This window comes from Galeopterus variegatus, unplaced genomic scaffold, assembly GCF_000696425.1.
Source record: "Galeopterus variegatus unplaced genomic scaffold, G_variegatus-3.0.2 Scaffold373, whole genome shotgun sequence".
In the NCBI taxonomy this organism is placed as follows: Eukaryota; Metazoa; Chordata; class Mammalia; order Dermoptera; family Cynocephalidae; genus Galeopterus; species Galeopterus variegatus.
In genome coordinates, this window is record NW_007726484.1 from 135,990 (window position 1) to 151,532 (window position 15,543).

Here is a 15,543-nt window from a genome sequence, read left to right on the forward strand (position 1 = left end):
ACCATACTTCTCAAAGTGATCTACAGATACAATGCAATCCCTGTCAAAATATCAATGACATTCTTCACAGAAAGAGAAACACAATTCTAAAATTCATACTGAACCATGAAAAACCCTGAACAGCCAAAGCAATCCTGAGCAAAAAGAACAAAGCCAGAGGCATCACACTTCCTGACTTCAAAATATACTACAAAGTTATAGTAAGCAAAACTGCATGGTACTGGCATAAAGACACTTGATCCAATGGAACAGAATAAAGAACTCAGAAACAAATCCACTTTGTTACAGCCAATGAATTTTTCAGAAAGACACCAAGAACATACACTGGAAAAAGGAGAGTTTCTTCAATAAATGGTGCTGGAAAAACTGGATATCAACATGCAAAAGAATGAAACTAGACTCCTACCTCTCCCCATATACAAAAACCAACCCAAAATGAATTAAAGACTTAAATATCAGACCCAAACCATGAAACAACTAGAGTAAAACATAGGGGAAATACTTCAGGACATTTATCTAGGCAAAAGTTTTATGGATAAGACCTCTAAAGCATGGGCAACAAAAGGAAAAATAGACAAACGGGATAACAGCAAACTAAAAAGCTTCCACACAGCAAATGAAACAATCAACAGGGTGAAGAGATAACCTGCAGAATGGGAGAAAATATTTGCAACTATTAATCAAACAAGGGATTAATACCCATAATATATAAGGAACTCAAACAACAGGAAAAAAAAACTGATTTAAACATGGACAAATGACTTGAATAGACATTTCTCAAAAGAAAACATGCAGATGGCCAAGTATATAAGAAAATGTTCAACATCACTAATCATCAGGGAAATGCAAATCAAAACCACAAAACTACAATTATCACACCCCAGTCAGAATCAGTATTATCAAAAAGACAAAAAACAAATGCTGCCAAGTATGCAGAGAAAGGGGAACTCTTATACACTGTTGATGAGAATGTAAATTAGTACAGGTATTATGGAAAACAGTATGGAGTTTCCTCACAAAAACTAAGTGTGGAGGTAACACATAATCCAGCAATACTCCTAAGGAAAGGAATCCAGTATGCTGGGGATATATTTGCACTCCTGTGTTTACTGCAGCACTATTCACAACAAGATTGGAATCAACCTAAGTGTCCATCACAGATGAATGGATAAAGAAAATGTGGCATAGAGACACAATAAAATACCATGCAGCCATAAAAAAGAATAATCCTGCCATACATGGCAACACAAATGAGCCTGGAAGACATTATGTTAAGCAAAATAAGCCAGGCACAGACAGCCAAATACCACATGTTCACTCATATGTGGAAGCTAAAAAAGTTGATGTCATTGAAGTAGAGAGTAGAATAGTGGATACTAGAGGCTGAGAAGGGTAGCAGAGAGGTGCAGACAGGGAGAGGTTGGTTAACAGATACAAAATTACAGCTAGATAGGAGGAATAAGTTCTAGTGTTCTATGGCACAGTAGGGTGACAACACAAAGTAACAACAGTTTTTTGTATATCTTAAAACAGCTAAAAGAGAGGATTTTGAATGTTTCCAATATGAAAAAATGAAAAATGTTTGAGGTGATGAATGTGCAAATTACCTGGATTTGAACATTATACAATGTATACATGTATCAAAATATCACATGTATTCCACAAATATGTACAATTATTATGTGTCAATTAAAAAGATAATAAGTTTTTTTAAGATGGCTGTGAAGGTTAATTCTAGGTGTCAATTTGATTAAATTAAGGAAGGCTGAGAAAGCTATCTTTTTAGGTGTGTCCACAAGGATTTTTCCAGAGAGACTAGCATGAGAGACTGAGTGGGCTGGGTGGGAAAGATCCACACTCAATATGTGGGAACCATCCAATCTGCTAAGGGCCTGGAGAAAACAAAAAAAATGGAGAAAAAAGGCAATCTCCTTCTATTCACTGGAGCTGGGATACACTCTTCTCTCCTGTCTGTGGACATCAGAGTGTGACTCTTCAGCTTTTTGGTTCCAGCACTTACACCAAGAACACCATCAGCTTCCCTGGTTCTGAAGCCTTCAGATTGGACTGAGCCATGCTACTGGCAACCAGTTTGCAGATGGCCTATCGTGGAACTTCTCTTCATAATCGCACAAGCTAATTTGCCTAATAAATCTCCTCTCATATATTTATAACATATCCTGTTGATTCTGTCTCTCTGGAAAACCCTAATACAATGGTAAATGTTTTTAGCCTAGAGAATTTTTTTTTTATGCCAAAGGAATGGAGAAGAGAAATTTAGTTCACGGTAAAGAAAAGAAAATATCCAAAAAATAGAAGAGACTATCTTATGAGGCATGTTCCCCACCCCAGGCATGAATTTTTCCACTCCTATTCAACATAGCATTGGAAGTATTAGCCAGAGCAATCAGGGAAGAGAAAGTAATAAACGCCTCCAGATTGGAAAGATGATGTCAAACTGTCCCTGTTTGCAGATGACATGATCCTATATATATATATATAGAACAACCTAAAGACTCTACAAAAAAACTCTTAAAGTTGATAAATGATATCAGCAAAGGTGCAGCATACAAAATCAACATGCAAAAATCAGTAGCATTTTTATACTCAAACAATGAACTAGCAGAAGAAGAAATCAAGAAAGCTAGCCCATTTACAATAGTCACCAAAAAAATTAAATACCTAGGAATAAAATTAACCAAGGACGTGAAAAATCTCTACAACAAGAACAACAAATCACTGTTGAGAAAAATTAAAGACACACGAAGATGGAAATATATTCCGTGCTCTTGTACTGGAAGAATTAACATTTATGAAAATGTCCACATTACCCAAAATGATCTACAGATTCAACACAATCCCACTCAAAATATTAATGACATTCTTCACAGAATTGGAAAAAAACAATCCTAACATTCATATGGAAAAAAAGACCCCAAATAGCCAAAGCAATCCTGAGAAGAGAGGAAAAAAAAAAAAAAAACTACCTGACTTCAAACTATACTACAAAGCTATAGTAACCAAAACAGCATGGCAAAAACATAAAAACAGACATACAGACCAATGGAAGAGAATAGAGAACCAGAAATCATCCCATATACCTATAGCCATCTGATCTTTGACAAAGGCCCCAAGAACACACACTGGGGAAGAGACTGCCTCTTCCACAAATGGTGCTGGGAAAATTAGACATCCACATGCAGAAGAATGAAACTAGACCTGTGCCTCTCACCATATACCAAAATCAACTCAAAATTGGTTAAAGAATTAAATATATGTCCTGAAACTATAAAACTCCTAAAAGAAAACATAGGGAAAATACTTCAGGAAGTAAGACTGCACACAGACTTTATGAATACAATCCCAAAAGCATAGGCAACCAAAGGAAAAATAAACAAATGGGATAATATCCAACTAAAAAGCATCTGCACAGCAAAAGAAACAATTAACAGAGCAAAAAGACATCCAACAGAATGGGAGAAAATACTTGCAAAATATGCATCCAAAGGATTAATATCCAGAATATATGAGAAATTCAAACAACTTAACAGCAGAAAAACAAGTAACCCAATTAAAAAATGGGCAAAGGAGCTGAACAGGCATTTCTCAAAGGAAGACATACAAATGGCCAACAGACACATGAAAAAATGCTCAACATCACTCAGCATCTGGGAAATGCAAATCAAAAACCACACTGAGATATCATCTCACTCCAGTTAGGCTGGTTAATATCCAAAAGACTGAGAATAACAAATGCTGGTGAGGATGTGGAAAAAGGGAACCCTCCTACACTATTGGTGGGACTGTAAAATAGTGCAGCCATTATGGAAAATGGTATGGAGGTTCCTCAAACAACTACAGATAGAACTGCCATATGACCCAGCTATCCCACTGCTGGGTATATACCCAAAGGAATGGAAATCATCATGTCGAAGGGAAACCTGTACTCCCATGTTTATTGCAGCTCTTTTAACGATAGCCAAGAGGTGGAACCAGCCTAAATGCCCATCTTTGGACAAGTGGATAAGGAAAATATGGTAAATCTACACAATGAAATACTACTCTGCTATAAAAAAGAATGAAATACTACCATTTGCAGCAACATGGATGAACTTAGAGAAAATTATGTTAAGTGAAATAAGCCAGGCACAGAAAGGGAAATACCATATATACTTAAATGTGGGAGCTAATAAAAATAAACAAATAAACAAATAAATAGGAAAAGAAAAAACACAACAATCACAATAATTCCTTAAACTTGTTAAGAGAACAAATATGATGTTGATGGGGCTGGGAAAGGGAGGAATTGGTAAAGGGCCACAAAAATCAACTACATTGTATAATGGTAAATTAAAAAATAATAAATAAACAAATGAAGAAAAAAGAAAGATACCACAATCACAATAAGTCACTGAACTTTCAAAAGGAGAGAACAGAACTGAGGCTACTAGAGGTGGAAAGCGGAAGGGAGAAGGGGGTTAGCAAGAAATTTGTAAAGGGCCACAAAAAATGATTACATTGTATAATTTTGAATATACTAATTATCCTGGAAAATAAATAAATTTTTTAAATACCTAACATTTGTAAAGTACCCCATCTGTACTCAGTAAATGCTGCTGTATGAAAATATTTGCTGAAAAGGAAATTAAGTATTTTGGTAATAGGTGGCTCTCTGCTATGTAAATGGATTGATATGTAAAAAGTTGCTCTTGAGAATGTTCTTGAAAAACTTAGTGAAGATACTTAACTATTAAAAAAAAAATTTCTTCAATTGTTGAAACATGACCTTTAGAGGACCTTCTAGTGCTAAGATCCTGAAACAATGAAGAATACTTCATTAAGGAATTCTTAAGACTTCACATTAATTACTGATTAAATTTGTCAGGAATAAAAGGTTCAACATAGAGAACATAACATGGCCAGACTTAACTCTGTTTAACATGAATTATATATTTTACTGGTAATAATTTTCATGCTTTCAATAAGAATAGCAATTCTATGTTTCCTCATATGTTAAATAATGCTAAATTTACAAGCCTATTATATAAATTTATATGCCTATTTTCTAAAATATCTTTAATAAATACATCTGTCAAAATAGTTTTTATCCCTCTTCCCAATGACTTCTATAATTCCATACTGAAATAACACACATTAGATAACTAATACTTTATTCACAATGTCTCATATTCAGATACCATTTGTGTTCCCTGGAGACTCCAGAACCTAAAATAACTAGTTCTTTAGTAGCTATCCTCAATCTCCCATCCCCAATAAAATATCACAGAAATTAGATGGTAACCAGACACCACTATTAGCCATTGACATTTTCTTCAAGATTATTGGTTAACTTGGTTTCAGGAAAACTGAAGAAAACATACTCACATCTTGGCTCAATCCAGAAAAGGTTTTCTGCAGCTCCTTGGCAAATTCCAAGTTATGTAGCACTTCTTCATATTTTTCTACTGCTTCCTATCATATAGGATAAGAAAACATCAATTTTGTGAACTTCTCAGTACAAACATGTACTTAAATCTCCTTGGCAAATTCCAAGTTATGTAGCACTTCTTCATATTTTTCTACTGCTTCCTATCATACAGGATAAGAAAACATCAATTTTGTGAACTTCTCAGTACAAACATGTACTTAAATAAGTGTTCCTTAAATACAGTAAAGGAGACTTAGGACTTTATAAACTAGCTATTTACTATACATACACAGAAAAGTACTCACTAAAAGAAAAAAGTACAGAGAAAGAGTATTAGTATAATACTCTCAGTATTAGTAACACAGTTACACTTTAAATTCAATTGTCATGCTACAAATTTAATTTTAATGCTAGAATTTTAATTTTTAAATTAGAAATATGAGCCCTAATTCTACCCTATCTGTAAAGTCCAAGTCAGAGAGGCCTGTGGGTTTTAAGAGCACTGAGCCAATAGGATTTCACTGTCAATATTCATTCACTATTCAACTGTATTACACAAGTAGCATGGTGAGTATCACAAACATGAACAAGCAACTTAAAGTCATTTTTAACATGGTAGAAAAGACTTGTAAATAATTACCTAAAACAGACAAAGTTAAATATGTACTGCAAAAGAATTAACAAGTAACATCCTACAGGAAATGTAAAAGAGAAAAAAAATTTTTAACATTTCACAGATGAACAAAATCGATAATTAGAAAAGAGGTGGATTTTTTATGGGACTTAAAAAAATCTATATGGAAGAAGAAATGGCCAATCTGAAACAGAACAAGATAGGGAATTTGCCCAACCAAATAAAGATATACAGGTTGAGTATCCTTTATCTGAAATGCTGGGACAAGTGTTTTCGATTTTACATTTTTTTGAATATTAGAATATTTGCAGAATACATACCAGTTCAGCATCCCTAATGAGAAAATCCAAAATCCAAAATGCTCTAATCAGAATTTCCTTTTCATGTTGCTGCTCAAAAAGTTTCGAATTTTGGGCCAGCCCGGTGGCACACTGCTACAGTGCGCCGCTTGGGAAGCGCGGCGGCGCTCCCGCCGAGGGTTCAGATCCCACATGCAGACCGGCCACTCACTGGCTGAGCGAGGTGTGGGTGCGACACCGAGGGTTGCGTGCGACACCGAGGGTTGCGATCCCGTTACCAGTCAGTAAAAAAGACAAAAAAGGAAAAAGTAACAAATGTACCTCTCTGGTGAGGAAGGCTGATAGTGGAGGAGACTTGTATGTACAGGGTAAGGGGATACATGGGAACTCTCTGTATTTTCCACTCAATTTTCCTATAAACCTAAAATAGCTCAAAAAAAAGTCTATTAATGGATATAAAATTATAGCTAGGGCTGGCCCAGTGGTGCACTCAGTAGAGTGCGGCGCTTGGGAGCGTGGTGGCGCTCCCGCTGAGGGTTCGGATCCCATATAGAGACCGGTCTGCTCACTAGTTGAGCGCGGTGCGGGCGCGACACCAAGGGTTGCAATCCCATTGCTGGTCGCGGTACAGGCGCGACACCGAGGGTTGTGATCCCGTTACCGGTCACGAAAAAAGACAAAAAAGGAAAATTTAAAAAAAAAAAAAAATTATAGCTAGATAGTAGGAATAAGTGCAACTGCTCTATAGCACTATAGGGTGACTATAGTTAACAACAATTTATTGTGTATTTCCAAGTAGCTGTAAGAGAATTCTGAATGTTCCTAACACAAAGAAATAATATATATTTGAGGTGAGAGATATGTAAATTACCTTGGTTTGATCTTTACACATTGTATATGTGTATTAAAATATCACTGTATCCCATAAGTATGTACAATTATTGTGTCAAAAAAAATTTTAAACAAAGTAAAAAAATGTGAAGGCAAAATAAAAGTGTTTCCAGACATACCAAAAATAAATAAATAAAGTCTATTAAAAAAAATAGAAGGGGGCAAAAATAAGGGCCCCCCAAAAGTGGCTATAATAGACTAAGTTACATAAAAAACAGGGAGAAATGAGGAAAGAAGAATGATATATGCTTATTTAGGCTTAAATAAACTTTGGAAGGAGATCTAAGAATCGATTAACAATCATTATATAATGAGAACTAACGAGAGGAAGGACTGTTTTTTTGTGAAAGAAAAACTGCATTTTTTTAATATTTCCTAATTTCTGAACTACGTGAAGTATTACCAATTTTAAAAACTAAACTTAGAGCTTTTTAATTAATACTGCAATACTGACAACAGTTCTGAGAACTATAGATTTTTTTCTTTTGATATACCTGCATTTTCTAAGTTTTCTACCTTAAATACAAGAGGGATCTTCAAAACGTTCAAGGAAACTGCATATTATGAAAAAATTATGCATGGATTACAAAAATTTTTTTGCACCAAAAGAAATAAACACATACTAACTTGTTATAACATGTCTGAATAGGATCTACTTTCAGGCACCAAGAAAGATAAAACATCAGTTTGAAAACAGCCCCTATCAGAGCAACATAAATTCTTTTTTTTTTTTTTCCTTTTTGTCTTTTTTCATGACCGGCAACGGATCGCAACCCTCAGTGTCGCGCCCATACCGGACGGGGACCGGCAACGGGATCACAACCCTCGGTGTTGCACCCACACCTCGCTCAGCCAGTGAGCGGCCAGTCCGTATGTGGGATCCGAACCCTCGGCGGGAACGCCGCCACGCTCCCAAGCGGCACACTGTAGCAGTGCGCCAGCGGGCCGGCCCAGAGCAACATAAATTCTGCTAAAACTGAAGCAAGAACAAACATCAAATTTATTATGAAGCTCGAGGGGAAGAATGGTGAAATCACCAATGCTTTACAAAAAATTTTATGGGGAAAATACCCCAAAGAAATCAGCAGTTTACAAATGGGTAACTCATTTTAGGAAGGAACAAGATAATGTTGAAGATGAAGCCCGAAGCAGCAGATCATCCACATAAATTTGTGAGGAAAAAAATTAATCTCGTTTGTGCCCCAATTGAGGAGGATCAACAATTAACAGCAGAAACAATAGCCAATACCACAGACATCTCAAATGGTTCACCTTACACAATTCTGACTGAAAAATTACAGTTGGGAAAACTTTTGCTCAATGGGTGCCAAAACTGATGCACCCAGATCAGCTGTAGACAAGAACAGAGCTTTCCACGGAAATTTTAAGCAAGTGGCATCAAGATCCACATTTCTTTGAAGAATTGTAACAGGAGATGAAACATGGCTTTACCAATATGATCCTGAATACAAAACATAATCAAAGCCATGGCTACCAAAAGGTGGAAGTGGTCCAGTCAAAGCAAAAGCAAACTGGTCATGGCAGCAGTTTTTTGGGATATTCAAGGAATTTTGCTTCTTGACTTTCTGGACGGACAAAGAACAATAACATCTGCTTATTATGAGACTGGAGAAAGTTAGTCAAAGCTTTAGCAGAAAAATGCCAGGGAAAGCTTCACCAGAGAGTTCTCCTCAACCACGACAAAGCTCCTGCTCATTCCTCTCTTCAAAAAAAAGGCAATTTTGCAAGAGTTTCAGTAGGAAATAATTAGTCCTGATTTGGCTCCTCTGACTTCTTTTTGTTTCCTAATTATAAAAAAAAATCTCTAAAGAGCCCCCACTTTTCTTCAGTTAATAATATGAGTTTCAGTAGGAAATAATTAGTCCTGATTTGGCTCCTCTGACTTCTTTTTGTTTCCTAATCATAAAAAAAAAATCTCTAAAGAGCCCCCACTTTTCTTCAGTTAATGATATAAAAAAAAACTGCATTGGCATGGTTAATTCCCAGGATGCTCAGTTCTTTAGGGATGAACTAAAACAGCGGATATCACCACTTACAAAAGTGTCTTGAACTTGATGGAGCTTATGTTGAAAAAGTCTACATTTTTTATTTTTATCCTTTAATTCCATGTTTCCACAAACTATTTATTTATTTAGGTGGCTGGCCATTAAGAGGTCTACAGGGCTGTCTAGTTAGCTCAGTTGGTTAGGGTGTCACCTTTGTAACACCAGTAAGAGGTCTACGAACTTTCTGAAGTCCCCCTGTATATTGCTTGCATGAGGGATTGTGGCTTCTCAAAAATACCACAAACTCTTAGTCACATCTAAAGACCTAATATTCATTTTATACTTACTAAATCTATAAGTAATAAATATTTGGTTTGCCTACTATATGCTATACACTCTTCTAAGCACTAGGAATACAGCGGTGAACAGACAAGATTCCTACTTTCATGGAACTTACATTGTAAGGGAAGAAGAGAGACAAAATAAAACTTTACAATTTGTCAGAAGAGTGCTAACTTCTATTAAGAAAAATGAAGCAAGGAAAGGAGGCAAGGAGTGGAAATGTGGGAATGGGGCTACAGTGTAGTCAGGACAGGCCTTACTAAGGTACTAAGGTGACCTTCTAATAAAAAGGTGAAGGAGATCGGGAATCGAGCCATTTGAACATCTGAAGAAAAAGCATCCCGGGCAATAGGAACAGTGTGTACAAAAGCCCTGAAGTAGAAGTGTGCCTGGTATATTTGAGAAACAGCAAGAAGTCCAGTGTAGCTGGAATGGAGCTAGCAGGGTACAGAAGTATAGGAAATGCAGTAAAAATGTAAAAGGAAGGGGGGAGCATATTTTTTAGTGCTTTGTAGGCCATAGTGAGGATATGTTACCACTCTAATGGGAACCAAGGGGATTTGTGAGCAGAGGAATAACATCTGATTGCATCAGAACAGGACACTGAGTCTACTATGTTGAGAACAGACTTGGAGAAGGTAGAAACAGAATAACCTGTGAAGAAGCTATTACAGTTATGCAGATGAAAGATCCTGGACCAGGATGGCAGAAGTAGAATTTATGAAAAATGGTCAGCTTCCTGATTTATTCTGAAGGCAGAACTGGCCTGATCTGCTGATGAGTTAGATGTGACGTATGAGGAAAAAGGAAATGAGAAATTCTCCGAGGTTTTTGGCAACTCCATCCTTCTAGTTGATCAAGCAACCAACTGACATAGTTAAGATTAAAGGAAGAGCACATTTTGGGGGACAGGAAGAAATCAAGAGATGTCAGATAACTGGATATAGGAATGTAGAGTTCAGAGGACTGATCTGTTGGTGATATAAATATGGCAGTTGTTAGCATATTACTAGAGAAATCAAAGTTTATGTATTTATTATAGAAAACGTGATTACTAAGACAGTAATGAAATACTGATCTTAAAGTTTGTCTGGCTGGAGCTCTGAAATATAGCATATCCTTGACATTTCTTAAGAGAGCAATCATGAGAACTATCAATCCTCCCATTGCCCATGTTTCCCAAAAATAAAGAACACTACTGTAACAAAACACTTCATTCAAGAATGTTTACCCACAGAAGTTTTATCACTTTAAGAGTTACTGAACACACCATAACTACTTGAAAACAAAGCCACATTGAAATGCTGAATGTCCAGCTAAGTCCTCTCACCAGCTAAGTGAGCACACCATTCCAGAGCTCACACAATTCAAATCTATGCCTCAGCAAAATTATAACTTACTACATCACAAAAATTCTGGGTCAGTGAAGAAGAGTCAATATGGCAAGGGAAAAGTCCTTGAATGTCAGTGACTATGATATACAACCAAAAACTTTAGTTGAAATCTCCTATAATCCCATGCTGAGAAAAATAACCACTCAACATGTTATATACATGTCCAGATTTTATTAAACATGTATTACAAAATTGGATCATTCAAGACATACTATTTTATAACCTGCATTTTCCCCTTTAATGTTTTATAAATATTCTTATGTCAAATGTATTTCTAAGACTTATTATTTTATTTTAGAAACCACCATAATATATTTAACTGTATCACCTCTTTTTTTGAGCAAATAAGCTATTTCCACTTTCTCTATATAATAAATATCATGGCAATAAAAATCCAGTCATAAAAAAAAATTTGTTGAAAAAGATAAAGACTAGATCAAATAAATTTTAAATAAACTTTGTCCCTTCTTAGCCAGGAGATGTGATCAAGTCAAAATAGCAAACACCAATGAAGCATTTCTTTCTTTCTATATTGTAAAAACTCTCCTTCACAAAAGAAAGACCACAGTAGTGCAGTGGTCTTACAGAGGGAGGGAACATTCATAGGGCTGCAAAGCAGAGTGGGGGGAAAGGGGGAGGCGGAAGGTGGTTGGGGACAATTGGGTGGGGACACAGGGTATAAGAGCAATTTCTGTTAATCTGTATGTCATGAATATTCATAATAAAAAATATATATTTTTTAAACTCTTCACAAATTAAATAAAATTTGCAATTAACAGGTATACCATGGACAACTTAAACAATGACAAAAAAACTGTAAATAGTCTAATATTTCTAGTAAGTTTAAAAAAAAAAGGCCAGATATTTATCAGATAAACATGCCTCCTGAGAGGGGACATGGCAACCTAGGATTAAAAAGTAAGTACAGGTATACCATGGACAACTTAAACAATGACAAAAAAACTGTAAATAGTCTAATATTTCTATTAAGTTTAAAAAAAAAAGGCCAGATATTTATCAGATAAACATGCCTCCTGAGAGGGGACATGGCAACCTAGGATTAAAAAGTAAGGAAAAACCATAAAAGGAATTAAGGGGAAGCAACTGGAGAAAACTTGGGTATCAGATAAACATGCCTCCTGAGAGGGGACATGGCAACCTAGGATTAAAAAGTAAGGAAAAACCATAAAAGGAATTAAGGGGAAGCAACTGGAGAAAACTTGGGCAAGCTATAGTAAATATTCTTTTATACTTTAGAGCAGAAAGATATCAGGTCTAGAAAATACCAGTGAAGGCCTGATAGCTAGAGTATTCCCTTTTCTCCTTAGTCCACCCTAGCATAAGTTGTATTAAAATCTGTATAGTAATTCTTAGTAACAGTCTACATTTTCATTCCTATTTAACAACCTACATCCATACCATCTACTAGTCCAAGAGAAATACACCCAAATCTATCAGATCTAATAGATAAAGACAACCTAAGTCTTTCAAAAAATCCAGTGATTCTAACTCTCTTTTTGGCCTATCAAGTATCTGGTCTCATTAAATCCACCGAGAGTTTTATTAAGAAAAAGAAACCAGCAAGTCTGACGAAGGATCATAAACCACTCACCAACTGGTCTGGATTAAGTTGCTCTCCATTTTTCAGGCGATCCTTGTAATCTTCCAGTTTGAGCTACAAAAGAGAAACTTGTATCTACTACAGTCTGATATAAAATTCTGAAGTGAATAAACTAAATACCAGACTTTGTTTCCCATGAAAACAAAGTTCTTCAAGTAAGCTATCAATCTGCAAGAATACCATTTTACAAGCCAATTTTGGATGAGTTCCAGTCAGGGAGAAAAAAATACACAGAATAACATCAGTCTGTAATTAGAGTACTTTACACACAAGGACTTAACCTAGTCAATTATATGCTCCTAACCCAGCAGTGTTCAATCAGGGGCAATTTTGTCCTCCAGAGATAACTGGCAATATCTGGAGATATTTCAGTTATCACAATTCAGTGGGATGGGAGGGATGTGGAGTGTGCTACTGGCATCTTGTGGGTAGAGGCCAGGGATGTACCTAAACATCCTACAACGCACAGGACAACCCCTCACAGCAAAGAATTATCTGACACAAAATGTCAATAATGTTGTTGAGGTTAAGAAGTTCTGCTCTAACCTCATGCTTAAACTATTAAAGTTACCTGTTGAATTATGTGACATTTTCCCAATAGGAAACTTCCTAATGGAAATACAGAAATGCAATAGATTTCTTTTCTAGCATTATGGTAACCTCAACTTGAAACTATTTTCTATACTAAATTTGACATTTAAGGAAACACACTAAAAATAAATTGCATTTATTGGCCCCACAATAATAACATAAACCCACTATAGTGTTCTAAAAGCATTTTTTTAGACTCCTCGTATATTGGCTTTATACCTTAAAATGCTTTCCCAGAAGCTTGGGAAAAAAGCGCTGGTACTATTAGGTAGGTATTCAAAATTAAAGAGGTTGCGAGCTGGCCAGTTAGCTCTGTCAGTTAGAGCACACTCTTGTAACACCAAGGTCAAAGGGTTCAGATCCCTGTACCAGTGAGCCACCAAAAAAAAAAAAGAAAAAAAAATTAAAGAGGTTAAGCTAGAGAAAGTAAGTATACCTATATATAGTTCTTCCACCAGAGGGAAGCCATTCATGAGTCTCCATCAATAGATCCTGCTTTGACTAGTTCTCACATGGAAGGGAATTTGTGCTGACCCAGGCACACTCACCTTATCACGCTTGTGATCAACTGCATGCATTCAAAAGATAAATGGTGAGAGCTACAGAGAAGCTACTAGCAACTGGCCCTTCTTCACTACTTTCCTAGCTTAAAAAAAAAAAAAAAAGAGTCAACCAGACTCTTAAGAATCTCTTTATACCCCTCTGTTAAAAAGCAACACTCCTAAGTTTATCTAGGTTTTAGCACAAAAATATTTGAGTGTGTAGGTCCATATAGCTAATCACTAAACCTTACCTGTCAGAAGCAGAAGAGAAATCATGACACAACAAAGTAACGTGGCTGTTTCAAAGATTACATGACTCAGGAAATGAAGAATGATTTGGATCTTTACATCAGCATTTAATGAAACGTTAGGATGGTAATAATTCCTGGGTCTCTTTACAAGGCTGTCTACAATGCTTTCACCTACCAATCTTAAAGCATCACCTAGCAACGCAAAAATTAGTGCTAAAGAATTTTCTGGCTCTCCCATGGTTAAAGCTTCCAATGACTGCAGCAGCTATACTGCAATATCAACTGCTGCATAAAGTCACAAGGAAAACAAGCTAAAAAAAATCAAGCTATTACTCATCTATGAAAAGAAACATTAATACTACATTCAAGGAATTAATCTGACCTAAAATAGCTAGCTCTTCAAGTATTTCAACAGCACCATGCATAATAATCTTATTATGAAGAATATTTCATTTGTGTTGACAAATGAAACAGAAAAATTTTTAATAACTCCAATTTTTAGTCTACTTGCTTGTTTTCAGGCAGCTAATCTCAAGGTTATTTAGGAAAGAACACCTATGAGTCCTGACAGAAAAAAAGTAAGCTCCTTAACTCTTGTTCAAGATGGTGCATATACAGGAGTGGGAGGAAAAAAAAGTTACCTTCTTTTTCTCGATGTTTCTAATTTTGTGTTTAAGGCATATGAGTCCATTATCAATATAGGTCTCGTATGCTTGGGAAGGAGATGCAGCAGAACTGAGAGTAGACTGCAGGGGGCTGGTGGCCCGCTGGCTTTCCCCATGCTGATTGTGGTTCACTTGGGGCTTGGCTGACTTCATATTCCCCTCTGTTCCCTCCTCTGAATGGCCTGAAGGAGACTGGTAACCAAAAAGGGATGAAGAGAGTTGCACCATTGAAACAGATGAGGCTGAAGGAGGGGAGGGGGTTGCAAAGTTAAGTATAAAAGTAAATTGGAATTGGGACTAGAGGAACACAGTCAGGCTTTAATTTCCCTGGAAAGTCTGTATACCCACTTCCTTAAAATTCTCACAGAAGTGAGCTCAACTCCAATGGTGCGTCAGATACTGTACTTCCATCCCACTACTTTTAAGGTAATCAGTGCCAAGCACTGGCCAGTAAGAACAGCCTTTACTAGACAAAATCTACAACATCGGGGATGTTTCCAGAAATGCGATTTTTCCACATAGGAAGAACTGCTCATCAAGCAATGGCTTCAGAGCTCCTCTTTTCTCATGAGGGCAAACCACATCTTGAATAATTTCTATGGTCAAGCGATGACAAAAAAAGTAAGCTTTTCACATTGGGACCTTAAGGCAGCCATTCGAACCTCTTTATACGATCCCTCACCACCAGCCCCAATCTCAGTCATGAAGGACGTTTAAAAGAAAATCCCAAGCACAATTCTTTCATTGGTTTCTCTACTAACGGAACCAGCATCTTCCTGAACCAGAATGCTAATTTCCCTTTGATCGCTCTGGGGCCTAGAAGCAAGTCCATCACTACCGGGCTTTGTAGCCAGTGCTCTCTCAAGCTGCGAATACCCC

At 36.5% G+C, this 15,543-nt stretch overlaps 1 protein-coding gene across 5 annotated transcripts in view; it reads right to left on the bottom strand.

The window, feature by feature from the left end:
- The window catches only part of CAPRIN2 (caprin family member 2), a 47,698-nt gene extending 32,719 nt beyond the window's left edge, over positions 1-14,979 (bottom strand). For 2 of the 5 annotated variants that reach the window (XM_008568088.1, XM_008568087.1), the window contains exons 1-3: positions 14,641-14,974; positions 12,607-12,669; positions 5,386-5,472 (exon numbers count right to left, since the gene is read on the bottom strand). In XM_008568088.1, the coding sequence (XP_008566310.1) occupies positions 5,386-5,472; positions 12,607-12,669; positions 14,641-14,892 (402 nt within the window). In that variant the 5' untranslated portion in view covers positions 14,893-14,974. Of the gene's footprint in view, positions 1-5,385; positions 5,473-12,606; positions 12,670-14,640 lie in introns of those variants that run through there. The other 3 variants (XM_008568086.1, XM_008568085.1, XM_008568089.1) reach the window with 2 other exon arrangements.
- Positions 14,980-15,543: the final 564 nt, after the last annotated feature.